This window comes from Cheilinus undulatus, linkage group 19, assembly GCF_018320785.1.
Source record: "Cheilinus undulatus linkage group 19, ASM1832078v1, whole genome shotgun sequence".
In the NCBI taxonomy this organism is placed as follows: domain Eukaryota; kingdom Metazoa; phylum Chordata; class Actinopteri; order Labriformes; family Labridae; genus Cheilinus; species Cheilinus undulatus.
Genome location: NC_054883.1, coordinates 29,753,858 through 29,780,238, shown reverse-complemented (window position 1 = coordinate 29,780,238; position 26,381 = coordinate 29,753,858). Strand labels below are relative to the sequence as shown.

The window sequence follows — 26,381 nt, the reverse complement described above, 5'->3', positions numbered from 1 at the left end:
CTCAGACAATGGGAAAGCAATCATAACTTATTAACACTGACATATGCTGACCACAATTCTCTAGATAATGAAGAACGGAAAAATTAATGTGCTCCACAAAAGAGAGGATTTATGATACAATGATGTTGGTAACTCAAGGAACTCAGAACCCAGACAATCATAGTGTTTTAAAGCAGTATAGAAGAGGTTTATTAACACAGATTTAAAAAATGCACTGAGGAGAGAATGAAAACAAGAAAACATTAATGCCAGTATGTTTAAAACTCCTGATCTTTTCATGGCGTCTTCAGTTAGATCTACATGTGCTCACAGGCGCAGAGGTGCAAGTATAAATGTACATTCACTGCTTCGTGACAGCAAATGGTACAAAGAGGCAGCTGGAAGGTCCTATATGTGCTGACACACTGGAAGGAGATGGCAAATAACAGTCAGCCGTACTTCAGGGATTTATAAATAAAGGAATGACGTAGGTAGATAGAAGAAGACTAAAATAGGACACCAATGATCACCTGCTGGTGAGACACTGGTTTTTAAAAATCTATGGTGTTTAAAAGCATTTCAATTTTCTCAAGATATTTCTGCTGGCACACTTCCAGGTTAAGAAGAACTATTAAAAAAGATGTGGATGAAGGTGGTTGAATACAACAAATGTATAAAAAAAAAAGCCACATGGTGGCACCAGTTCAGGTAGGTTCATATCCAACACTCAACCCTAGGACATAAATTTCCCCTACTTTGGCCCCGTCCACACAGAGACGAATTCAGGCGTATACGCAAAAGTTTTTTTGTTGTATCGGCGTTTCATCCACGCTGAAACGGCATTTTGGGTGACTGTAAACGATACTTTTTGAAAACGGGTCCCAGAGTGCACAGATCCGTTGACGACTACCGTTTCGTCTCCATGTGGACAGCCAGCTGCATCTTTCTTGAAATGATTACGTCATACATGGCGTAGCTCTCTTAAGATGCCTGCACGTGTCCGGGCAAAACAAAAATGGTTGATTACAGGGTTGTGTTCGTGCTGCAGAAGCTACTGAGCTTGTTATGGCTTTTACAGCAAAATCTGATGCTCCTTTACCACCACCGCGAAATGCATACACCATATGTTCTTAAATCCAACACGGAGGACAACAGGCTTGGCATATGCACTACAGTGTTTTCAATCGTTTTCAGTGGTTCCGCGCTTACGTGAATATTTCCTGAAACGATCCCATCTTTACGGAAAATTTTTAAAAACAAAATGGAAATATATCGTTTCTGTCTCCGTGTGCACGGGGCCTTCATCTCTCAAATTTCCTTTACCATTCAGCTGGCAAAGAGGCACCAGAACATGAAAGTCATGATAAAATATGACCCTTCTGTTCCCTATACTGTTTCACGCTGTTGTCTCCTCTAAGCGTCGGCCTCCAATGCAGAAATGCAAAACAGGAAAACTGCAGCTCCTTGAGAGTCTGCTTAAGGCTGGCAGGAGAAGCACCAGCAGTCACCTACACAAATTAAAAAGCCAGTTTTTATAGTACAACTCAAACTTCAACCATTAAAAAACTTTCTTCATCCACTGACTTGTACCGGTGGGAATTTAACAGTAATCCTTGGGCCCAAACTACCTCCACACTTTCTGCAGGTGCTCAGCCAACTTTCTTTGTGTTTCTGTGCAATTGTTTGTCTGTTTGGCAAATCTCTGTGCGGCTTGTGGGCACCCAACTTCTTTTAATGCTATTACTGTTTATTTCAGCTGAGTTTGGTAACTTCAAAGTGAGGACTATTTTGCTTATTTTGACACAGCAGGATAATTCACAGTTCATTTGTCATTCAAGGGTATCAAAACACATTGCAATTAAAGTATGCATCCTATCTAGAAGTACATAACCCCTAATTAGCTTATATATATTTTGCTTTAATACTGTGATGCTTCAACTATCCATTATACCACTGTCCGTTCTCAGTTTCCCTCCTAAAATGTGTCCTATGTTGCTTAATTACATTAATACTGTAAAGACTTAAAAAGCAGTTGTCATCGCTGTGCTTGCTAGATGGATGTGAACTGTTCGACTGTGATGTATCACCCCTCCATTACCCTCTGCTCCTCGCACAGCTTCTTGTTTAATCCAAACTACTGTGTTTGTGCCTCTCTCTGTGAGGTTCATCCGGTGTCATGCCGTGGAAGGAGCCGAGGATGACAGAAAGAAGGTCTGTGCCAAGCTCTGTCATACTCTGTCTGTGTTGACATTTCCACACAACACATGTACACACTCAAATGTTGGCAATGCCCCCATACAGGCTCTAGCCGCCATGCATAAATCAACACGAACACATCAGAATAACAAAGGCTTTTATCACTGGTGCTAACACGTACACATACTGGAGATTTCTGGCAGAATTCAAGCAGGATCTGAATCACTTGGGGTGTTATTTATTTTCATCAAGGGCTCTCACATTAACTTCTTTAGGGTGGGAAATAAAGGCCATTTATTTATTCTTAACGCTAGTGGAAATTTGAGTTGAATGTGAAATTAAATGAGAAGCATCAATTTCTATCATTCCCTTCTGATGAAAATAAACAGAGCATTCCTTGCAACAAAAGCACAAAACAATAAACCCTCATACCTGGTCTAGATATCCATCTCTGTCTTGTGTCAGGTGTTAGCCCAGTGCTGGCAGAACACGTCGAGCCTAACAGCCAATCAGCGGCTTGTAATTACCTCCACACCTGCTCATCAAACCACCACCAGCGGCTCAAGTGGTCCCATCTGATGTCTGCACGCTCAGTTAGCTGGCTAAATAAGCTGAGACTTCACTGAAATAGGAACAAACCACAGAGCTTCAACCACTGCAGTAAGCTCTACATCAGAAAGATCTGTGAGATTTTCTGTAGGAGAATCATCACGTCCATGTGCAGTTATTAGTCTGACACCAAAGTCACATAAGAGCAAATCTGAAATCAAGGACATGATGGCTTATGAATGCGGTCTACAGTTTCTTTCAGTGATTACTGTGTTTAAATAAATCAAGACTATATCAGAAAGTAAAATTAAATGGTTCAGCACATCGTCAAACAGTAAAGAATCCACTGTTAATCGAATGATATGAGTAAATTAGTATGTAAATTTACAGTAACATCAAAGCACTAATTAAACTCTATATCCTTACTGTGACTCCACACAGGTATTTAGCAGCAGCAGATTTATTTCACAGGTGATTCATTATTTTGCAGGAAACATGCCACAAGAACGAGCGCATGCATGGAGGTACAGCTACATCCGAGCTACCACAGCAGCAGCAACTGGATAAACCAGCAGACCCCAGCAGTAACAATAGAAAACCCATGCTGAAGCAGAGCAGGAGAAGGAGGAAAACATCTTTTTAGTCATGAAAAGCGTTCAGTGTCGCTTTCTGCCCTTATTTTAATAAAGAAATGTTGTCCATTTATGACAAAACTGCTGCTGTGGCTACATCCAAGCTAATCCCTCCACTAGCAGCCATTGTATACAACCACTTACTGTGCAACTAACCACCACCTTGTTACTGTCACAAACTCATCCAAAGCAGGTCGGCAGAAGAACGAAAACATCTTTCACATTATGAAAAGCTTCTAGTGTTGTTTTTATTCTTCATTTCATGCAGAAATTGGGTCCAGTTCTAGTAAAACTGACACTATGCTAAAGTTACATCTGAGGTAATCATTGCACTGTAGGCGGCCACTGCAAACGGATTTTGAGGGCAACTAAACCCCGCCCATAGCGCTCGTTCTCCTCAAATAATGCTGATTGGTCTAGACAGCATTCAGATTGGCCCAAATGTTGTGGACTGGAGCTTTTCCAGGTGGATTTGCCTGATGACAGAGACAGAGTCTCTGTCAAAGAGAGGTAGCTAGCTGCTTAGCTCTGTAAAAGACAACTCAAGGCTCTTGTCTCCGTTCTACTGCCTAGCTGTGAAGTAGGAGGTCTGCAGGGTGTAGTTATATGTGATATCAATCACCTTCATGCCAGGGAAATCAGTTACGCCATGATACAAAGATCACTTTTTTGTAAAGATCAGGGATTATTCCCCATGTTTGTATAATTTTTACAGGTCCATTTAGAGCTTAGATGTACTATTCTTTGTCTTTTCCCATTGAATCCTAACGAGTGTTCTTTACTGTTCTGTGGGGGTAACATGAATGCAAAAAACCCAGATGCAGATTAAGGGGTGGATTAATGAAATTTATTAACACAAATCTGAAAACTGTAAAATGTAAAGAGTATCCTTTCCATTCTTCCATGCTGGCTTGGACAGATGGATGGTGGATCTGCTTTTTTCTTTCTTTGGAAGATGGTACCGTATAAAGAACTAAATTAAATCTGTACTGTAGTTTGTGTTTTTAAGAAAAGTCAAACATGGTCACAAACACCCACTGTGTAATCATAATCTGTGAGAAGGATTTGACTCTGTGTCCTCTCCACCCAGAGACAAACAGTCCCTTTTTTGTAGAACAAATTTTCCAGTAATACAAGTGGCCTGCTGACAGCTGTACCCAAATGATCTCTTGAGCTCCTAAACACCACAACTAATTGTCATTGAGTCTCATTTCCAAGAGTGTGTATGTGTGTAGCTGAAGGCAGCACTTCAGCCAGCAAACAGACAGATTGCATTATGTAAGATGATTTCTGATTATATCACTCAAAAGCACTGATGGGAATCAACTCAGACACTAAACCACGGGCGCTCACTGATTTTTGCTCCTCCAGCTTACTTACTCTCGACAAGTTGATTTTGGGGAATACGCTCCAAACGGCGCTGTGAAGACTTGGATCAGAAAGGAAACTGGCATTCCCACGCTTCACTACACAGCTGAAGAGAAGCTCAAACTAAAGACTCCGGCAGCACAAAAACACAACAGGCAGGGGTCAAGCAATTTTACAGCACAAATCCTGTTGGTGTTTTTCTCAAGCAGTATCAACTTTGCTCTGACTGCTGGGTGAGAGGAGAACCCCTTTGTTAGGCACCTGTTTCAGAGAGCATTGCTGGACTTTGATGAGTGGCTCTTAAAAATGTTGACACTCAACATACTTCTGTCGTGCATTTATCCATGATTTTGATCCATAATTGACTCAACATGATCTACAGTAAAGCTACCTTCATTACATCAATGTTTTCAGGTGGACAGGATGTTTTTCTTCACGTTAACTGCATTCTTCTGTCAGTCCCTTTTTCTGTGATTGTTGCAGCCGGATATTGCTAATTTGAGCTTTGGCACTTTTTTCAAAAAGCTGTGATACTGAGACTTTTTTGTGCAACAAATTTAACATCAACTGTCAGGAACAAATGCTCAGATAATCCTTACATCAAGTCTGACCAATTATGGTGTTAGAGCCATGAAAAGATTTGAAAAATGAATGAAACCAAAGTAATTTGCCTAAAAGATTTTACATTGCATGTGCCAATTTTAATGCTATCCCCAAGATGTCTTAAAGGATAATCTAAAAACTTTTACCCACCAATTATAATTATGCGGTTCAAATCATTTCCAAAAGCCACTGATAAGAGACACAGGGGTTATAATCTCATAGTGCAAACACTCTTTAAGATCAGCGCTGACTCTCATTTGTAATGCAGCCACTCATTGGTCAATAAAATCAACTATGAAATATTTCTCCATCATGATGACAGGATAATGGGCCTGATCCACTAAAGCATTGTGTACCTCATGCAAACCCTGTGCAAATGAGTCAAAATACACTCTTATCCAGTGTGATTAAATGCACCTTTATCTGCTCTGCAGTGCATTGGCGCTGATCGTACATTTGAAATGAGTCACTGTGCAGTAAATCAGGGTAAAATGTACACCTTTGATGCAAATCAACTAAGTTGCTAACCGCATCAAATTTACAAACAGTGGCGATAACAGCCACATGCAGCTAGAGTGGCGAAATAACCACCTGTGAGCTGCAGTATCTTTAAGAGATCCTGCCAAAACTTTCCAGTGATGAAAAAAAGACTTCCTCCTATGACTTAAGAATCTGTAAGTAAAGTCTGTCAACATAACTTTTAAACTATTAGTACTAATATAACCAGGGTTACATTACATTCAGGGCTGCCAGCAGCTCATCACTTCATCCACATGTGTGGAGCTTTGGAGTTTTTATGCACAATGAGGATGCTTGTTTTGTTCTGTGATGTCTTTGTTTGCTCTGTTCAGAGAGGAAGCTTTGCTCTAAATGGTGAAACTCATGTCACATTTTTCAAGACTGGTGTCTAACTAATTGGCCATGTGTCTGTATGTCTCAATTTGCATGCCACACCCTTACTCCAATTGTCCTTGATACTTCTCAGAAGATTTTTTGGATGTACTGGTTCAAAACTGGTATCATAAAAAACCAAGAAATATGTTTAGTTTTTTAACAAAATCCAATAAGCTTGCATCTTTCGCTTCACTTTGTCTCCATCCCTGCCCTCCAACGTGCCATTATTTCACTTCCCATGTATACATACACTCACTCTGTTACAATACCAAAGAGGAGACAGCCATTGCACTCAAACATATGCCAAAAGACAGAAACTACATCGGGTTAATGAATCTGGTTTTTCTTTACACCTGAGAGAGCAAGAGACAGGGCTGGAAAGAGACTGGACTTCGTTGAAACACACATTTGATACTCCTGGATGTGATGATGCACCTGCTCCATGATCCCTGATTAAAGTAAGCTCTTTAAAGCACAACTCCATGCTCATATTAAACAAGGTAACACAGGAGATGTGTCACACATCTGTGTTAGAAATCACAGTTTATTTTTTGTTATTTGTCAGTTGTAGTCATTGGGGCTGCATAAACATGTTTATGTGTCTGCTTTCGTCCACACAAACTGTGTGATGCTTTGTTAAAGCTTCACAAAATGGTCTAAAACTTTGTCAATAAGTCAAAAGGCACAGCTTTAATGCTCCCCTTATTATGTTGGGCCAATCACCGCAAATAAGCACTGGCAGACAGAGATGCTGAGCCATTATGCAGTTGTTTGGAGGGAAAAAACACCCCTTTTCATGCAAATTGGTCTTGCTGCATTAAGCATCTAATGAGGAGGCTGGTAACAGCACAGCGTAAACAGAGTGAAGATTAACAGTCTGTAAGAGCCGATGGAAGTGTGCTGCAGTTTTTGATGATGCACAAACTTTCCAGAGATCAGGAAACAATTTTACCTCTACATGACTTAAAAATAAATTATGTGCAAATAAGGTTGGTAAATACTACTTTGAGGATGTTATTACTATGCCATAACCAGGAGTTTAATCAGAGTGAGGCTTCCAGATGTTTTTAAACTGTGTTTTTCCCTTATTTAGGGAGGAAACTTTGTCAAGGTGGTTAACATGCAGTCTCAGAATCTGTGCGGGATGCGGGCGGGATTGGACACACCTCTTGCAGGTGTGGACAGGAGTGGATGGTCCTCGCTGTGGGAGTAGGTCGCAATGGTCAGAAATCCAGTGGGAGCAGGATTAAGAAAAGAGTCCAGCATAGGGCTATAACCAAAACGAACTATGAAAAAGTTTCCCCTGTCCCTCTGAGCTCATCATCTTTATGTTGACAAAAGTGTCCTCCATCATTATTATGGCTCAGCTCAATGCAGAGTAAAGGAGCAGATAGCTTCTCTTGCCACATTCAGACCCATATTAAGAGCTAACTACACAGACCAGGACAACTTTATGGCCCTCTGTATCTGACTTTGATTAGTGCTGTATGCTTTGTGAATTAGATCTTGAGACGGCAAGTGGCCACAATTTATTCAAAGTGAATCAGGCACTGTCTTTTTAGTTTACAGCAGTGAACCCCCCCCCCCCCCCAGAAAAAAGTCAAGTCATTAAACAGCAGAGGTTTTTACAGAACTGTAGCAATACTCTGCTTTAGTTAATTTCACCTCTTGAATTCAATTGTAAATAATGAACCACTGCAGTATCATCTATGCACTTTATCTCCCTTCACTCCTACACAGCAGCATCAGTATGACATTATCTCACAGGATGTCATAAAACAAATAAAATACAAGTGTTGTAACCCATTCATGAAGGAAAATGAATGAATTTCTGAATGAATGGAGACACGTTGCATTCTTCTAACAAGTTTTCCTGATCAGAGATCCACCATCTGACTCCTGGCAGACGACCGTTATCGTGTGAATTTCTCAGGAGACAGTAGCACTGAGGCCAACCGCACGAGCAGGTAATTTATGGGTAGCAGATGCATCGTCTCTGGCATACAGCGAGTCAAACCAAACCAGACACCAGAATGAGATTGTCACAGGCAATTGCATTTCCATTAACAACCTGTGAATCGTTTAATTTGTTTTCCAAATGGAAACCATTACCTCTGAAATGATGTGATATTCCTTTTGGGGAAACTGCTGGCTTTGGTGAGGAGAAATAAGTGGTCAAGGGGATGAACTGTTTGTATGAGGCACCGGAAGAGTTGCTTCAGTGGTGTGATTGTAAACAAAGAAAAAAATGCATCTAAAATGAGAGTTGGCAGAGGGCTTCCAGTAAAACTTCTTTTTCTGGTGCTGTAGCGGTCATCTCGGTTGACAAACTAACACAGTTTTGCAAAATGCAATATCAAATCAAATGGGCAATTAAAGTGCATTAAATAGATATTTTGGTCAAGTGATTCTGGTTCAAATCTATTTATAAAACTTCTTGTATTCTAAGTTCTTGTATCTGAGTTGCTGGCACAAAAATGTGCCGTTTGCTGCCCTGGTTTCAGACAGCTCATCAAACTAGTCAGAGGACTTCAGAGTCTCTCAGCTCTCATGACCTGCTTCACCAAAAAAGAGAGCTTATTTTGTATTTGGCTCTTTAATTAATCTAATGCTTTTAGAATTAGAAACTGTGGGTTCCAATGCTTAGTCAAATGCAGACGTTAATGTGTGAAATCCAAAGTGGGCTGAAGACCAAAGTCTTGCATCCAGACATTAATTCTTCATTACTGTATATGCATGAGTCTGAACCTTGCTATTGCCTCAGGAGTTAAGAGTTAGTGTAATTCTGTCTCATATTAAAACCTCTTTGATTAAACATACAGACTTGTGCATTAACATTCATACAGAGACTGTGATCCATAAATTAGAGCCCTGGTTGAGCTATCATAGTTAAGCTACTTCAGCAGGGGCAACAGTGGATTCATTTCACTGTAGCGTCTTCCTTTTCCCACAGTGAAATGTAAAACAAGGACCTTACTGTGCCTTTGAATGTCTCATTACAAGACTCACAGACAGACTCCATAGCAAGTTCTCTCTCCCTGGTAACTCTTGATCGACTGTAAGTTCCCCATTTTCTTTCAAAAGAAAAGCAGGGTTCTTTTGTTTGAACAGGAGGTAAAATACCCTTTTCTTGAGATATTATAAATAACAAAGTATAGGCATAGAAAGTCAGTTGAGAAAATCTCTAAGTTTTATTGTTAACCTTAAATAAGTTACTTAAACAGAAAGCAACTGAGCTGGAATTCCTGAAAAATGCAAATGCTGTTGCATTGACTGGAGATCACTGGATTTCTTTGTGTCATTTTGTACATGCACTCCTACGTATGCTTAATGTATAGCAGAGAACACAGTATTTCAAGCAGTTTGTTTTAAGAATTGTGAAGCTTTCTTCTACCGCTATGAACCAATGTTTGTGTCTTTTTAATGGCAGATTTGATGATAAAATGCAACCCCAGTAAATTCTTAATTCTTTGGATTTGTGCGCCATTGCCGGCAAAAATCTCTGCAATATTACAAACTGGCTGTAACCAGTGTGTGAGAAACTGAGCCTAGTTTAAAACTTAATGTGTGCATCTTTGTGCTTTCATTTAGAGATGCTTTATTTGGGGCATTCTTGCTTTATTTATAATAGAAACAGAAAAGAATTCAGAGAGAAGGGAGATAACAGGCTGCCAGGGGCCCTGGTGGAATTGATCCCACCAGGGCTGCTGCAGTAAGGAGTTTGTCTCAATGCACAAGCTTCATGCTTTCCAAGTACGCAACCAGACACCCCTAAATAGATGCATGTCCACATTTTACAAAGAATATCCACCATGATGCCATTCTTCACCTCAGCAAATATAAAAAAATAATGGGCTAACACCCTGTACATCTAGGTCAACCCGTCTGCAAATCACAGTCAGGAGACTCCCCAGGCTCATCAACCAGGCATGAATAATCCATGTCCAGATTTCAATTAGCCTGCAAGCAAGACTCATCAATATGTGTGAAATCTGTGTGTGTGCGCTCCAGAAATAACTAACTTTCACAGTGATGAGACACAGACGAATTTGAGGCCCGCAGCCATCGCTCATTTACAGATGTCTGCGTTAAGTAAAACCCAAACAGAGAGAGACATCCATCTGTTTCCTCTCACTTTCTTTCTCTCATTGGGTTTACCTGTATTAAGAGCTGCTGTAATGAAACACAACACTACGATGCAATCTGATCAAATTAATCTCAAAATACAACAGCTGTTAGTCTGGAAATTGCAAAGATTGTCTCTGTAGCCCTGCAGCCTTTATGGTTGATCCTGATGAATGATAACTGTAAAAAAACACAACATAGCTTGAAATTTAGATAATAAAACTCTTTAAAAGCTTAATCTCAGTAAAAATTAGCTGTTTTAGCTGTGTTATATTTTGACTAAAACACAGCACAGACTCTTTATTTAGACTACAGGAGGCTGTGTCAAAAGCTAGGAAAGGGATCGCCTTTAATAAAACCAAAAAGCAGGTATTTACGTGGACAGCTGCAGAGGATCAAGCCTTTTAGATCACTGCCTGCTGTGTAGGGAGAAACGCCTCTTACAGTCCGGTCTTCACAAGTTTCTCCATTTAGTGCAGACTCAAGGTGACTCACCTCATTTGACAGAGGCACTGACATTTGTGCTAAGTAGGCTAATTCTATTATGTTACTTTGTTTTACTTTATGGCTCCAAACATACCTCCAGTGCAATTAGGCTATAATACACAGTAGCTTAATATAAATAGGAAATGCTGATGCTGCGGCCTTCCAGTCAAGTGAGTGAGGTCAGGGTAGTCACATGTCTGCAAGTAGTTAATCGAAGGATTCTTAGATGTTTGACTGCCTGATACTGATCTGTAGTCAGTCATCTTATTTTTCTTACATACAGTTAAAAAATGGACACTGGCATCACATGACTTGTGTGACATGGTTTTATTTATAATCTGGTCTTGTCCTTCCACAAGCGAAGGTGTACACATGTTAATATGTGAATACTATTATTGTTATTTTTATTACAAATTTTGGTTATACTGAATTTATTATTTTTTTTTTGCACACTTTATTTCTACTTCTCTCCCGTTGAGCTGTTGTAACGACCAAATTTCCACCAATGGGGGATCAATAAAAGTTTATCTTATCTTATCTTATTTGTTTCAGAAATATCAATTACAAACAGTATTGATACCAGAACCAATACAATTTCTGCCATGAAACTTACCAGTTTAAATGCCTTCATTGTGTTATGGTGCGCATACAAGACAAAACCGTTGCTGGTTTAGTAATATATACAGTGGCTGAGAAGTCTTACACTAATGCAAAGTGAAAGAGCTTGGCATTAACAGGAAAGATACAACACAAACTAGGGGTGCCTTGAGATCTTGTGCCACAAGATCTTGTGAAGTCAAAACATCACAAGATTTCTTGTTGAGGTGAAAAATGTCTTGTGAGAATAACAGGCTACACAGAAACAGAGCCCTAGTTCCCATGAGGTCATCCAATTCAGAGAAGGAAAAAGTACACAACTACTGTTCTCAAGTAAAAGTACAGATACTCTGATTGAAATTTACTCAAGTACAAGTAAAAATACTGGTCTATAAATCTACTCGAGTACAAGTAAAAAGTATTTAATTTAAATTTTACTTTAAGTACTAAGTAGCTACTGGGGAGTTGTACAGTAAAATATGATATTTTCCTCAGTGGCCAGAACAACAACAGAATAAACCTCCAATCAGGTTGTGTAGGTAAAGTCATGCCCCTATTAAAATAAAAAACAAAGCAAAATTGACAGTGATAATCTAAGACATGTAGAGTTAACACTTAAAAAGCGTCTATATTGGTCCACACTACATACTGTCAAACTAAACTTTTGAAAGGGTTAAATTTTTACACATTGACAGAGCTGCAGTAACTCTTGAAAATCTATGGTAAGGTGGGTCTCCTCTGGCAAGAACAAAGTAGAGGCAACCTCAATGCAAGGCATGCAACTGAGGAAGAATACACACATTGTGTCCTTTAGGAACACCTAAAGTCAAAGACAGGAACTCTGACTCAGTGGATAACTTCACTCACGGTGCAAATGTGTCAAACAACAGAAACAACAACAATTTCTTGAAAGATGACCAAAAGAACCCCAGCAGGGATTACTGTAGAACAGGCTATATTTTTACACAACTAAACACATAAAACAAATCTTAACACTCTACCCAAGGGCATGATGAGGAACACTACCAGCACATCCCCAGATCTGAAATACAGTATAGTCAACAGAGGTGGAAAAAGTACAAGAGTATTGTAAATCAAGTAAAAGTACAGTTACTCTGGTTAAAACCTTCTTATGTAGAAGTAAAAGCACTGATTTCAAATTACTAAAAAAAGGACACAGATTAACTACTCTATTACAGTAGTCTGAGTAAATGTAATTAATCACTTTCCACCCCTGGTCCAGTCTACCTTTGACACTTCAAATTGTTTTTGTGGTAGCTAGTAATGCAATGGAGCACAGAGGATCCTCTGCCACCTGTTTGAATCACTGCTAACCACTAAAATAAATGTGCGGCCTCTAAATACCCACGCAGAGTAAGAATGAGAGAGAGACAGTGGTTAATGAATGCATGCATGCAATTCTGGTGTAAAGACAACTTTAAAGTGAAGATGTTTGTTACTTTGTTTTATTTTTTGTCCAGGCAGGTGTTCCACCCCAGAAGAGATAAAATGAGTTTCCTTTTCATTGGTTTACAAAGGTTGTTATAAATGGTGTATGATGATATTTCAGAGCCACTACTGGAAGCAATAAACATTCAACTTCTAAAGAAGACAGGTCTTTATGTACTCTACCTTTGCATTGTTCATGTTTTATGAGTTTACATAAGAAGTCTCCTGATCGTGTATCCAGTGAACCAATCGAGCAACCCGCGGAGAACAGGAGTATTTCATGAGTGACTTCCTCCTCCTGCAAATCAATGACCCAACATTTGTGTTGACAGCAGCCATAAAACGTAACCACTGTTTAGACGTGTAGTCGATGTGTCTTTATCGCAGTCACAGACAGTGATGTCCTCGACCCTGAGAAACCCCTGTGGAGATATTGAGCAGATATACTGTGTGCTGTGACCTGCAGAGCATGAATGAGTGAGCGCAAAATGACTTAAAAACAGATAAATAATCCATCAGGAGGTGTGTGAATCTCTAGTAGCTTTACCTCTGATTGTAGTTTGAGTTATGATGAAAACACATGGGGATGCTGTCAAGAGCGAGGCCAATCAGATCGCTTGGCTGATTTGTGGAAAAAAACCCTTTGATAGTCGTAAAGGAGGCTGTTCAATGAGCTCTGTGTGCAGTGTGTCATCACTATCAGCTGTTCTCTTGGCTCATTTTATCATGATCACATGCTCAACAGAGGGTCACACACTGATATAAACACATACCACAGCCAAAGATGTGCAAAGATGATTAGACTTTTAGTCGAAAAAGATAAATGTAACATAAGAGCATGTTTGCCATCATTTTTCCCTCCTTCATTAGTGATGAAGAAGCAGAGAAGCCCTCGAGTCATAATTTCCTCTCCTTTAGAAATCAAATCTCTCTGCAACACAAGATCATCTTGCTCATTTTTACATTTACTGTACAAAAAAAATCTCTAATATTATGTCCACACAAGACTGAGCATAATGACTCAGGAGTGTATGCTATGTTCCCTAACCAATTTTGCCCTGATGGTCTGTATCTCCACTGTTGCAGTTATATGACTTATGGCCCATAAGCAATGCCACAACAAGGGAATACCAGTGTTATAATTTCCTTGTGCACCATGAGCTGAATAGCTAAGGCAGTGGTAGCAGACGACTGCGTTACCTTCCAAGATTGAAACGTTTAGCTTTTAACCTTCTTCAAAAATAAAAAAGCTGTCTGCCGTCCCATCTACTCATCTGGGGCCACAAAAAGAAAACCAATCATTTTCTCCCACTCTGTCTTTAATCAAGTTTGTTGATTTTGTCCCATGCTGCACAGAAGTTTTTGTGAAACCACATTGTCTGTCTGCCTGACCAACATCCTCTTCACTATAAACTGCTTGCATAATCTAATCTAATTCCTGCCACTCTATCTACTACTCTGTCAGTACATTTACATGCAAAGTTGAGTGACAGTTAAAGCTGATCAATTAAAACTGACATTTTTGACAGCAGCAGTCATTTCTTAATTGGTATACATTGGTTTCACAAAATAGCACCAGCTAATGTCAGCCCTGCAGACAGATATGAGCCCCTAAGTAAATTTAATGTGGCATGAACCAATGTCAGCAGATGAGTCTGTGTTGTGCCACAGTAAGTTAATGTTAGCATCTGATGCTAATGTTAGTCCAATGATAGTCTTTTCATGGTGAATCAAGAGGGAAAATGTTGCCATTTAGGGAGCGTTGCACAAAAAAGCAATAAAAAAGCAGTAATCGGAATCAGCAATCGGCTATGGTGTTATTTTAAATGACAGGAAAAATCCATCTATTGCTGTAGTAGGTGGCAATATGCACCTTTACAAGTAGTAACTAGGAGCCTTATCCCTGTTGACCTTGCTAATGAGCTCGCAATCTTCACAGCTCTGTACATTTTGTGTATTCTCTCCACTAGGGCTGGGCAATTAATCAAAAATTAGATGAAACTGCAGTATGGCCTGCTGCAATTTTCAAATCAAAGAAGTTGCAACATATCTTTAACCTGAAAATTGAGTCAAAATACCAGTTCAAAACTTTTTGGCAGCAGAGATGTTATGCAATCATTCAAAAAGCCTGGTTTCTTCAATTTTGTACATTTTTCTGATTAAATATGAGAATGACATGAAAATGATCATTCCTTTCAATAAAATAATCCATATCCAATTTGCAATACCAGTCAAAGTCATAATAATTAGATATTTTTTCAAAACTGTTCAGCCCTAATTTTATCTAGTATCTTTATTTAGTAGTTTTATCTAATATTGTGTTGGTTACAATATATAATGATTCATTGCTTGTGTTTGTTGGAAACTACATAAGATGAGGAACTTAAGGAATAATCACACATCACATCCCAATCGCGATATATGGGAGAAAATATTATTTTCCCAAATCATTCAGCCCTACTCTTTGCATAAATGCAAAACACACTTACCTCTAGCTGTGTGTCTTAAGGCTGACAACAACGCAACTTCTACTGTGTGCAGCATTTATGCTCTGTGGATGAAAGTCCATGCATGGATGTCTTGTCCAGTTTAGTTCTGTGCAGTGACCTCGAATCCTAAACATCAAACACATCTGATGTTTAGGATTCGAGGTCATAATGCCTCAGACAAAGTACAGAGAAAGGTGAGTGGGTAGGTACTTTATTAATCTCAAGGGAAATTCAAAATAGATAACAACCTAAAACAACCGGAGAATGAGCAGACCAGGTAGCGTCAGATGTTACTTTCAGTGCTCATCCTGGTTCTTTTCCTTGGTTTATGATTTTTGCTGAAACTGTCACATGTCAGGACAGCACGTTGTGGAGGGACAGCAAGCTGAGGATATGGACAGTCATCCATGCTTACTTTTATTCTCAAGTCACGTTTGATCACGCAAGATCCTTTGAAATCTTGTGTGCTGAATTTTCACCATGAGGTTGAAGACAAGTCGGCAGGCGTGGTCTCACTGTCTGGCCAAGTCGTCTAGTGTGCGCGCACAGAGGATTATGGGAAATCATTTGAAACCGCCCCTGTGTCTGTGATCTCATTTTATTTAAGACTTGAAAATCCTTAAGTATGTGGATAGCCTTACTTGCATTTTACAAGTCTAGTTTTAGTCAGCCCCAAACCTAATAATTATATTTTTCAAAGTGCATGTAAATGTAGTGACTAATCACCCATCATGAATACCAAGTGCCTACTAGCAACTATAAACTGAAACACAAACTGAAAGTTATCAGTAAAGCAGAAGTAGATCTAGACAGCCTGAGTCAAACTAGAATGAGGAAGTTAACCAACAGGATGACGGAGGATGTGGGTTCAAAGCAAAAGTTAACCCCATGATCTTAATGAAGCAATTAGCAAAAAAAAATAACCGCAGTAATCAAAAGCACCATGTTGTCACGAGTTTAACTAGTGGGGAAATTTCCTTGAACAGTTTATCAAGCAGTGAGCATAGATTACATTCAGGGGTCTCCTGACTGTGGAATGCCATTAGAGGTCCAGTGACGGGGTCAAAAGGTTATTAGCTAAAAGCTGGTGTAAACAGATTAGGAAGGCAAACGGTAAAAACCAGCCTAAAACCAGTTCTTTCTTTCCTTCCTTTACTAAACACACACTCAAAGAGAAATATTTCTTAGCACTGTGTTTCTGTTTGTAGCTCTTACTGACTTCTTGCCAAAGGAATCATACCTGGGAATGACCAGCTGTGTTGGAAACATCTTTACCGTGCAGTGACTTTAGGACTGCACTGATATAGAAGCAAATATTCTCAATGACTTGCTGACCCAGCTTCTTAACAGACTGGAGTCTAAATATTTTCTTTTTCTAATTAACCAATTTAGATTGTTAACTGATTAACCAGCTATTCAGTCGGTCTACTAAAAGAAAAGACAGGAAAAAAACTCTGTTTCAATTTCCCATCAAAGTAGAGCAATTAATAAATTCACTGATTCACCACAGAAAATCTTCATACAAATGTTTGGTAAAAGTTTAAACTCAGTGCCATTTCTTTGCTATCAAAAATGTTGCCATGGACCAGAGAAATAATTATTAAGATAAGTTAAAACTTTAATTACATAAAAAAGACTAACAGAGAAGTTGCCCCACAAATTAACGAAACAGAAGAAATGCAACAATCCATCTAATTCAAAATACTAAAATTAGCACTTTTAACTTGAAATCTCAAAATATCACTACACTTGAGTATCAATAATTGTCTCATTAATTAGATTTATGAATCTGTGTTTCAGTCTCTGTAAATAGTGCTGATCACACCTGTCATCTCCTTCAGTCACAAACTGCCTGAAAATGGCAAACTCCCCAGCCTCCAGCTTCACAGTGACATTAACTGGCCTTTTTACAGCAAGTTGTTGAAAGTGAACTAAAATGCTTTGGGAGGAAAACTGCCATGCTGGAGAAGCTGATAGACACATAATGCCAAGTGGCATTTTGACCTGATTTTGCTGGCTGTGCTACCCAGAATGCATTAGCAAGTTTGTTCTAGGGCTGCTTGATCATAGAAAAATAATTTTCTTTATCATTCTGAGATCACAATTATTAACAGTTACTCATTGATTAACCATCTGCATCTGAGCGTGAATTTCATCCACCCATCCATTTTCTTCTGCTTATCCAGGTCATGATGGCAGCAGGCTAAGCTGCAGCTGATCAGATCCCCGACCAACCTTTGCCTTGCCTCTTTCGAAGTGAAGGAGCAGCAGCTGTACTCAAGATCCCTCCTGATGTCTAAGCTCCTCACCCTATAAGGCTGAGCCCAGACACCCTCCTGAGGATTCTCATTTCAGGATCTCATTCTTTCAGTCATTACCCATAGCTGGTGACCAAAGGTGAGGGTTGGAACGAAGACCCACGGGTAAATTGAGAGCGTTGCCTTCCAGCTCAGCTCCCTCTTCACCACAATGTCTGCAATACTGCCAATACTGCACCAATCTGCCTGTCAATCTCGCAGCCCATTCTACCCTCACTCATGAACAAGACCCTGAGATACTAGAACTCCTTCACTTGGGCCAGAGACACCCTTCCCACCTGGAGGGAGCAATCCACCATTTTCCAGCAGAGAACCACGGCCTCGAACTTGGAGGGCTGACCCTCATACCCACTGTTTTACACTAGTGCTACAAAGCCTATTTTAGAAGCCAACAGATCCACATCATCTGCAAAAAGCAGAGATGGAATTCTGACATGCACCTGACTGAAAACCCTCCTCTCCCTGGCTGCACCCTGGGATCCTGGCGAAGATCAGAAACAGAGTCGGAGATAAGGGGCAGCCCGGGAATGTGCATTTACATTTCAGGTCTTACACCTCAAAGTGGTTCCAAAGGACTGACTACTTGTTTGTTAACCAATAACTGCCTTTCTATCTCCTGAAGCTCTTACTCTTCTTTGGCCCTGGCATGGATGGAAGAGGTGGACTTGAACACAGTATGGTTGTAATACTGAGGATTTGTACAGATTCCCTAGTGTGAGTGCACCTTAAGAGAGACCACAATGCAGTTCAAAACATGAGAAATCAATGAGTACAGTAGTAGCAAAAATGTTGACAGTCTTAGAGCCAACAGCAAACTTAAATGCAAAGTCAACACCCTGGGAGTCAGACTAATGTTTTATTCTCTCTAATAACTGCACATTTCCTCAAGCAAAGCAGCTAATTTCCTAGTAGTGGTTGCATGCTGGGAGGATTTTCTTTCCTGTCTTCCTCTCTCTCTCTTTGCCATTTCCTTCTAACCACTGGGTCGTCCATACTTGTCACTCCATCAAAAAATCTGACGCATTTAAGACTTTAGACCTCATCAGGCTTGGATGAAATCGATAAATACTGCTACAAAGAATTTAGATGGACGGTAAAATGTTTGATCATTCTGGTGTAAAACATCTCAAAATGTTTCCATGAACAAGTGTCACTTTGCTGCTCTTTATTTTCCAGCCAACTCTTAACCCCCCCGATGGGCCCTGTGGGGACATTTGATCTACAGCTTAGTCAAGTATGACTGACTGTGCGGGTGTTAATGAGCACTGAATGTGAGGCTGGTCATTTCCTGTCAGCTCTCCGTAGGAACTGAACGGACGTCCCGCGCTGTTCACCATTATCACATCACCTCCCACTGAAACACAAATTCACACTTGCCCTTCAACATGCTGTCCAAACCTTACAGACCCATTCACACACTGACACATGGTGGAGATGACGCAAGACAGCAGACGCAGTAATTCAGCCGTCTGGAGTTTGGGATTTTCACTTTTGTGAGCATAATGTAGAGCGCAGACCAAAGATTGACAATGTTTGTATGATGAAGCACCAATGTAGAAGCTCTTAAAGACAGTTTCATTATCTTCTATTCAGATAGGAATAGTAAATGGGTAATGCCTATGCAATAACACCTTGATTCTTCTGCATCCCGGTTCAAAAGCCTCTGCCAAATCAGATAATAGACACTTATTTGCAACAGTACTGCACTTCAGTATGATTTTGAGGTGCTTGTTCTGCATATGGGTTTTGTAATTTTTTCAACTGACAGCTAGAGTCACAGAGTACTTTGCAGTTTAGTATTTTTACCCCCCAAACATGTACACTGATGTCATTTCTCCATGCAAAAGATGCTTATAATTATGAACATCCAAGGATCAGTTCAGTAAAACTGTGAAGGTCAATTATCCGTGCAAATCAATTTGAAAATGTAATTAAATTTCAAATGACTAATGAAAGGGAAATATGCCAGAGATTCCCATGCTTATAACAAACAGTGTAACAGTTTATATGAATGTGAATCTTTTACAAGAGAAAGCTCTGCTTGAAAAAAATCTTTGCTTAAGTATTATCACAGTAGAACAGAACAGCTGTAGAGTGAACCACATTCAGCGTAAGACAGTATTTAGAGTAAACTTTAAGGTTTATTTTGGGGAATATATGCTATTATTATAGGGACAGGACAGTGAGAATGGGAAACAACTTCTGTACATGGGGTGCAGGGACATAACCACAAGGCCAGCAGTGTCCCTTCAACTGTGTTTTATATTATTAATACTGAAACATTTATTTGCAACCAGCTGTTATGTTTTATCATATCAGTGGTTGGCAGCAGAGGTCAGACTACACACAGAGGTATGGGATCATTTTTTGCCATTTGGTTTGTTTACATCTGTGACTGCTGTCTGTGCATGCAAAGCGCTCTGTGCTCTTCTTAGTCAACAACACTGTTGTCATGGAACAAACTGCACAAGGCAGGACAAATATTAAACATGCTAGACTTGTCTGAGGTCTGGAGGTGTCTCAGACATGTTCTTGATTGACTTTCACTATATAGTAGTGATGTAGTACTCGAGAACGGTCTTGGTTTCGAGACTGCGTTTGAAATGTCTTGGTCTTGTCTCAGAATCAAGAGCAAACTCGGTCTTGTCTCGATCTTGAAAAGACCAAAAACTCAGATCTTACCAAACTAGTCCATCTCATTTCTAGTCAGAAATGCCTCTTTACACTGATTTCAGCCTTATTCACATGACAGATCTGGGTTAACATCTAATTTTCAAATATTTAAAACAATTCTAGACTTTTAAGTGACTTTTAAACACAGACAAGATGGACAAGAAGTTAGCTGGTGAAATTTGCTTAGATTTGAGATTTTTGCATTGTGGTGCTTTGAGTGAACCTGGCACACCAGGTGGATTTGTTTTACACATCCATCTGGTAAACCTCTCATATACAGCATTTGGGAAAGTGCAGAGCCTTCGAAAAAAAAAAAACTCAGAGGGTGACGAACGCTCTGTCACAACTTCACGTGCCAATCAGAGCAACAAAACACCGAGCTGCACCCATACCGAAGGAGTAAACTCCATAGAGAACTGCATCACGCGAACCATGGCGACTGTAGACACGTCAGTACACGACTTTTGTGGTTTTTGAAAAGAAAGCAACTCAATGCTGTTCTTTGTTCTTCTTTTAACGCAGAAATTTCGTCAAGCTCTGGTAAAACTGGCGCTTTGGCAGCATCCACGCTAATGTCATAATTACACCGTCCTCTTGTTGCTGCTTGCTTATGACATGACTCCGCCGTGCCTGATGGTACTGTACCTCATCGCTGATTGGTCCTGTCACTTTCTAACCGGGCCCAAACGGTTCAGACGGGAGCTCTGCAAGATGGATTCGGCAGTGAGAAACATGGAAACGGACGTATCCATCTGCTTTGCAAGGTTAGCTTTGAGTTGCAGACACCTTGTTCAAATTTATTTACAAGCAAACTAAAATTAAAGAGAGAGTGTTTTTTAACTGTTGAACCTTGTGAGGATTTTTAATTGATCTTCATAGTCTTGGTTTTGTCTTGGTCTCGGTGCACTCTAGTCTTGGTATGTCTTAAGCTTGGATAGCATGGTGTTGACTACAACACTACTACATAGCGAGTCATGTGACAGTAAAGATAATGTTCCCATAAAGACCATTTTCTCTAACCAACCAAAAAGCAGTGCTTGTGAAGCAACACAAATTCAAACGTAGCCATGTGAAATCCTTGTCAGATACTTAAATACATATTTGCCACTAACCTCCCTACTATGAGCATTAAAATTAGAAACATATAGGCTCTTTTAAGTCTTTTAAAAAGTTGGGCAGTGCATTTTTGCATCATTTAGGCATGGCCATATTCTGCAAGAGACTCTTACATATTTGAAATTAGGTAAGTATGCTATGTACGCTACACCACAACACTGAGCCATTCAAACAAACAAAACAAAAAAAATTTTGAACCCATAACTTTCTTCTTTAATAATGATGTGTAATCATTGTGTGTGGCTATTGAAGTAAGTTTAGTCAGTGACTTAATGGCTAAAGATACAGCCCTAATAATACATTGAAAATGCAATATGCTACTTCTGTGTATGCCTACCATGACTATATTTCAGTGCATCTCCCACCATTGTATGTGGCTCATTTCCAACATGCTGGAGGTCTACTGAAAGGGAAGCTACAGCAGCACTGTAGTTATTGGTGTAATGGGTGGGTGGGACCGCTGCACAGATGTTGCAAGCTTTCATTATCCGTTAATTCAGCAGCAGAGCAATAACCCACTGTCTCCAGCTATTGCCCAATGACATATATTATTAATACGCTCTGGAATTTGGCGTTAGGTATGTTTGATTCCATCTGCCTCTTACCGTCTAGGTTTTCTCTGTCGCTGATGTGCTGGAGGTTGCAGCCCGTGTCCTCCCGGCTCAGCTCGGGCTCCGGTCGGTAGGGCTCAAGCCTTGAGTGGTTGTTCCTCCGGTGTTTCGGGCTCGAGGACACGCAGCAGGAGGTCGTATTCCCCATGGTGTAAGCTTGTCTAGGTTATAATCCAAACCCAGCAAGGTATCTCCGGTCTTCCCCTGTCTTCCCGTGCTGTTAGCGATACTCCAAGAGGAGAAAAAACGGGGCGGTAACGCGGATAACCAGGCAGCTCTGGTGCAAATACAAACCCGGGTATCCTTAAGCACCCTTCACCTGACTTTAAAATCTACCTAATCGGAATAGTGCAGTCATTTCAAAGGCAGAAGAAACGACTATACAGCCTGATAAATCTCCAGAGGAGCCAAGTGTCCCTTCTAAACGTCCAGGAGGGCAGATATTTTACAGGCGTCTGTTTCGGCTCCTTCGCCTTGTAATTTCCGTCCAAGTGTTCGGTTTTTTTTCACAGACACATTCTGACACACTGATACTTTATTGCAACACGAATAAATGTGACGACGTGGTACTTAACCTCGTCTGAGAAAGATATTGAGGCTCGCAGAGCTACATGGTTGCCGATGTACTGTAGACTGCCGCTGCTGCTACATCCGCTGTCGTGTGGCGTTCAGGTAATCCTCGGAAAATTGGCGTTCGACGATGAAGTTAAGGAAAAGCTGAACACTTTGAAATTCCTTCCAAGTAATGTGTTTATTTTACCTCCCTGTCAGTCATTTTATGGTGCGCACATACTTATTTTTTGTGGAGGGAATAAATAAATGCGACTAAAGAAATTAAGGAAACAATACTGGACCTCAAATAAAAGTTTGTACTTTATTTGTTAAAACAATGTTCAGCATAAAAATTAAGTCACAGCGCCCCAAATGTTTTCATAAAAAAAGCTCTAAAACATTTTTTCTTGTATAAACCATACGGGCAGCAGTGTACATCTATGGTATTAGAAGTTACATGATTTTTGCAAGCACTTAAACGTATCTTTAAAAAAACCTAAAGCATTGAGGCTGTTAGGTAAAAGGTTCCGGTTCAAGTGGGTGGTTACAACTGTGTGTTAAATGGACAATTATGGCACTACCTAAGGACTTTCATTAAATATAAAACAAAAATGACAGTTAATCACACTGAAATATGTGAAATGGATATAATTATATTATATTATAATCTGTGTATAATTTATGCAATTTCACCAACTTTTGTATGTAAACTAAATAACTAGTTTAAAACCCTGGGTTGTGACATGGGCTGTGCCAAAATATGAACATCTTTCACCTGTTTTGACTATATTTAGAGCGCAATTAAATTAATTGTTCCTGACTAATAACTCACAAATGCATTCAGGCTTTGTTGTGCCTGTGACACAGAGACATGGTTGTTCATTCTAAATCTCTGTGGGATTAAAATGGGATTAGCAGAGGTTAACAAAAACAAAGTGAAGTCCTGAGGAATATCCTAATCTCCTGTGATTCTTCCTCAACACATGAGACAATACGATCAGGATCATTCCTTTGACTGATTATGTCCAAGACTGGAAAGTATTTGTGACTAAATTGGCTCTTAACTTGATTACATTAGTCAACAGGATCAGTTATGGTCATGGTACTGTAGTGCCACCTGCTGGTATTGCACTTGTATTGCATATAGTTTCATCCATTTTACAGCCTGTGTGAGGAAAAATAATAATCAATTATACAAGCTTTATGTCAGCCTTTTTACATAAATTTAGTTGTTGTTCAATGTGCTTTTAAAGTGAGCAGAAAAGAGAGCGACAAAGGTTATAACTTTTAAGGGATCTAAACATAAAGCACACCAATAACAAAGAATGAAAATGCAAGATGAATGATTGTGATCCAAGCGATCAACTCATCCTTAAGTCATGGAGGAAATCTATGCAAAGTTTGAAGAAAATAGAGATATTGTGCTCAAAAGCAAGCGATAACCATGAGGCCTACTGAGCTTGATCTTTGGCATATGAATTCCAAAATCCAATCAGATCATCCAGAGTCAGAGTGAAAATTTGTGCAAAATTTGAAGAAAATGCCTCGAAGCATTCTCGAGATACTGCATTCACAAGAATAGCTTAGATGGAGAACCGTCCACATAATGCCTCCAGCCTTGCTCAGAGGTATAAACACTTAAACCATACAAAATTAAATGAAACATATTATGTAATAACACATTAATTAAATGAATGTTTTTGCAACTATTACAAAAAAGTGGAGGGAACAAAAGTGTGTGCTAATGTTGATAGAGGAGAAATAGTTTTGGAAGCAATTAGTTATTTTCATTCTTTATAATTAATTTTTATTTGCAAACCAATTCAATGCTTTCAACAGGAACTACTTCATCTTTTCAGTGCTGTTGTCTGCAGTGATTTATTCTGGCTGGTTCTATTTATATAGTATTATTTATTTAGTCTGCTTCTTCAGACCATTTTTTCTTTTTTTGAATACAAAGTATTTCTTGGTTTGTTTTCATCCTGTTTTTAGTTTTTGCATGGGCTTTGCACTATCAGAATCATTTAGAAGGTGTGTTACTTGATGATCTGTGGCACACATGTATGATATGAAGTACTTAAGTACTTTGCTCATCTCATCTTAAAGAATCATTGAGTGCAGACATCTTTTTTCCAACAATGTCAAAAGAACAAAAAAATCAATAAATGTGCACAAAAAGGAACAGAAACAAACATTACTCACTGAAAGTCAGATAAGCGGATGTAACAGTTTTTTCCTCCACAATTATTATTATTATTATTATTATTATTATTATTATTATTGCTTTGTGAGAGGAATAAATTGATGCAAATGCAATTACTGCTGACAAAATTCTGGCCCTTCTTCTGTATCACTATCAAAACTATTTGCAGAATAAAGCAATCATTTTTGCTTTCTGTATGGGCTGGAGCAGAAATAAAGTTAAACAAATTTTTCACGTGCATGTTCATTCTTACTAGAATTCTATTTTTTCCTCAGCTGATTGGTTTGTCTTTCATCAAACTGCACATGAGGAGAGAGACATGGTGTGATGAAATATTAAAGATATTTAAATATTAAAACTTAACAACAGCGACAAAAAAGCTGATCTAATTCAAATTTAATTCAAACTTCATTAGTCCCACTTCAAATTGGTCAACATGTAAAGTGTAAGAAGAGGGTTGCTGTACACTATTTAAAACCACGTTATTAGACCTTTTTTTGGACTGATACAGGAAATCCTACTATTATTTTGCACCCTTGCATAAGCACTTTTTAGTCTCCATGGATCTGATTCCTATCACCCCAAGTTTTAAAGTTTTTCTTATATTTTGCAGGTTATTTTGCAGTAGTTTGCCTGTGCCAGTAGTATCCTGTATTTTTCATACTGAAGCTTAATTTCCTTGAACTTTAATTTCCCGCCTGTAAGGGGGATAAAAGGGGAAAGCTTTTTGGGACCCAGCTAAATGGGGGGCCTATGAAAGTCAGTAAAATCATGGTCCATTGTAAAGTTAAGCTGTGATAATCATATTTTATATTTAACCTGAAGAATATCCGCTATTGTTGGAGCAACAAAAAACAAATTTAAATTATTTATGCTGTAGTACAATATAGTTTTTTTCAACATGGAAACACATTTTCAAAAACACAATCACCTTTTAATTGGTGAAGTTAACAATGTGGATGGTACAATGACCAAACAATTTGAAAGTTATGTCAGACTTCGTAGAACACCAGAGTAAAGTAGAGGGGACTGTAACAACTTTAAAGGGGAAAATAATTAAATCATTGTAAGATAAAAACAAAAATTGGCTAAATGCAGGGGAAACAGTTAAAAGAGGCAAAAAAGAGATTAAGAAGCAAATATTAAGGAATGGGGAAAAATTGCAAAAAGGATAGTAAAAATGGTGGAAAAACAGTTAAAAAGTGGCAACAATTAGTTTGAAGTGGCAAAAAATGGCAGAAATAAGTGATGAAAAGTGGTTATGGGGTGGCAAAATTGATTAAAAGAGGCAAAAAGTTGGATAAAGCAGCAAATATTGGTCAGGAAATGGATAATGTGGCAAAATGAGCAGTAAACATTGTGAAAAGAGGTTAAAAAGTGGCAAAAATTAGTTAAAAGTGGCAAAAATGGGCAGAAACAAGAGGTGAAAAGTGGTTAAGGAGTGGCTAAACTGGAGCCAAGAGTGGAAAAATTAGGTTAAAAGAGGCAAAAAGTGGTAAAAATGGGTATAAAGGGGAAAAATTGTGCTGATAAAGTAGTGA

At 39.2% G+C, this 26,381-nt stretch overlaps 1 protein-coding gene across 4 annotated transcripts in view; it reads right to left on the bottom strand.

Moving 5' to 3' along the window:
- The window catches only part of ccny (cyclin Y), a 74,319-nt gene extending 51,586 nt beyond the window's left edge, over positions 1-22,733 (bottom strand). For all 4 annotated transcript variants that reach the window (XM_041814109.1, XM_041814111.1, XM_041814110.1 and 1 more), the window contains exon 1: positions 22,080-22,733. In XM_041814109.1, the coding sequence (XP_041670043.1) occupies positions 22,080-22,233 (154 nt within the window). In that variant the 5' untranslated portion in view covers positions 22,234-22,733. The remainder of the gene's footprint in view (positions 1-22,079) is intronic.
- Positions 22,734-26,381: the final 3,648 nt, after the last annotated feature.